Source organism: Theropithecus gelada, unplaced genomic scaffold, assembly GCF_003255815.1.
Source record: "Theropithecus gelada isolate Dixy unplaced genomic scaffold, Tgel_1.0 HiC_scaffold_8721, whole genome shotgun sequence".
Classification (NCBI taxonomy): Eukaryota; Metazoa; Chordata; class Mammalia; order Primates; family Cercopithecidae; genus Theropithecus; species Theropithecus gelada.
In genome coordinates, this window is record NW_020265479.1 from 1 (window position 1) to 1,899 (window position 1,899).

General features: G+C 54.1%; 1 protein-coding gene across 1 annotated transcript; it reads left to right on the forward strand.

The window, feature by feature from the left end:
- Window positions 1-5: 5 nt before the first annotated feature.
- On the forward strand, window positions 6-1,863 carry LOC112618052 (putative killer cell immunoglobulin-like receptor like protein KIR3DP1; the record flags this gene model as incomplete). Its single annotated transcript, XM_025374665.1, has 2 exons — window positions 6-39; window positions 1,481-1,863. Coding segments are annotated over 2 exons (417 nt in total), but the record flags the coding sequence as incomplete, so codon positions are not given.
- Window positions 1,864-1,899: the final 36 nt, after the last annotated feature.

A 1,899-nucleotide genomic window follows, 5' to 3' on the forward strand; every position in this document is an offset into this window, starting at 1 on the left:
GGTCGGCACTCAGTGACCCCCTGGCTATCAGAGTCACAGGTCAGAGGCCTCCTGTCTGGGCTTCTCCTTGTCCCACCTCCTGAATCCCAGAGCTTCTGCTGGGGGTGTCCGTCAGGGTCCCATCACCCAGGACCTGACTGTCTTTGGGGTAAAGGGGGATTGAACACAGGGAAATGGGTGCTGTGATGGGAAGAATAACTGTCCACAATATGGCTACATTCTAATCCCTGGAGCCTGTGACTCTTTATGCTATAGGGCAGGGCACTGAAGGGGAAGATGGAGCTCTGATTGTTGATGAGTTGACCTTGAGATGGGGAGACGGCCTGGACTGTCCCACTGGGCTCAGTGTAATCACAAGGGACCACACCAGAGGAGGAGGAGAGGGGAGTGGGGATTAGAGCAGCGTCGTGGGAGACTCCACCAGCCACTGTGGGCTTTGAAGGAGGAGGAAGGCCACGAGCCACAATGGCAGGTGGCCTCTACGGGCTGGAGAAGTCAAGAGAACCGCTCTGCTGAGTCTCCAGAGGGAACACAGTTCTGTAGACGCCTTGATTTTAGCCCGGGGAGAACTGGATCCAATTTCTGTCTCCAGAAGTGGAAGGGTCAGTGTGTTCTCTCCTGCCACCATGTTTATGATATTTTTCTGCAGCAGTAACAGGAAACCAACACAGGAACCAGCTCAAGGACAAGTTAGGAAACCAAACAAGGATAGCGGGGCATGGTGGTGGGCACGAGTAAACCAACGACTGGATTCAGTCACTTGAATCCGGGGAGGCAGAAGTTTCAGTGAGCCAAGACCACACCACTACACTCCAGCCTGGGTGAAAAAGTGACACTCTGTCTCAAAAATCAATTAATTAATCAATTAATTAAAGAAACCAAACAAGGAGAAGGTTGGCAACCCCGAGATCAGGAGGGGCGGGACGCTGATGCCACCACCAGGCTCCATCCACATAGGGAGGGGTCGATGCTCCTGGAACCAGCACCAGGAGCCACCCTGTGGAAGCTGAGGCCATGGAGAAGGCACAGGCATGGCAGGAGAGGCTCCCAATCCCCACCAGGAACAGGGAGTGTGGACACTGGTGCCTGCCTTACTGATCAGTTCATACCTCCTGCCAGGGACTCCAGTTTGTCCAAAAGAGATTGAACCACGCTGCTAAGAGCCTGGACATGCAGCCTGCCGTGGTTCCTCTTCCACCCCCACATAGACAGCAGGAAGGAGATTAGTAGGAAACAGATACAACAGCCTAAGAGATGAGGCTGAGCCCAGTGGGAAGGGCGTCCGAGGCTACTAGAGACAGACGGACAGAGAAGAGGGAGGGACACAGATGGAGGGACCTGCACCAGGGGATAAAAGACAGGGAGACACAGAGAGGAAGGAGAGAGACAGACAGCCGGGAGGGGAACCCTCACTCGTTCCAGGTGCCATGGATATGATGACAAAGGGAGACGCCTTCTAAATCACAACCTCTCTTTCTAGGAGTCCACAGAAAACCTTCCCTCCTGGCCCTCCCAGGTCCCCTGGTGAAATCAGAAGAGACGGTCACCCTACAATGTTCCTCAGATATCGTGTTTGAGCACTTCTTTCTGCAAAGTGAGGTGACCTTTAAGAAGTCCTTGCACCTTGTTGGAGAGCTCCACGGTGGGGGTTCCCAGGCCAACTATTCCATGGGTCCCACGACGTCTGCCCTTGCAGGGACCTACAGATGCTACGGTTCTGTCACTCACTCCCCCTATGTGTTGTCAGCTTCCAGTGACCCCCTGGACATCGTGATCACGGGTGAGAGTGTCCGGACATTCTTCTCATTGTCACTGGGACACAGAGTGAATGATCCAGGACTTGGAAGCCCCGGGTGGTCATGAGGAAGATGAGTGTGGGATTCTTATGGAGAGAGACTC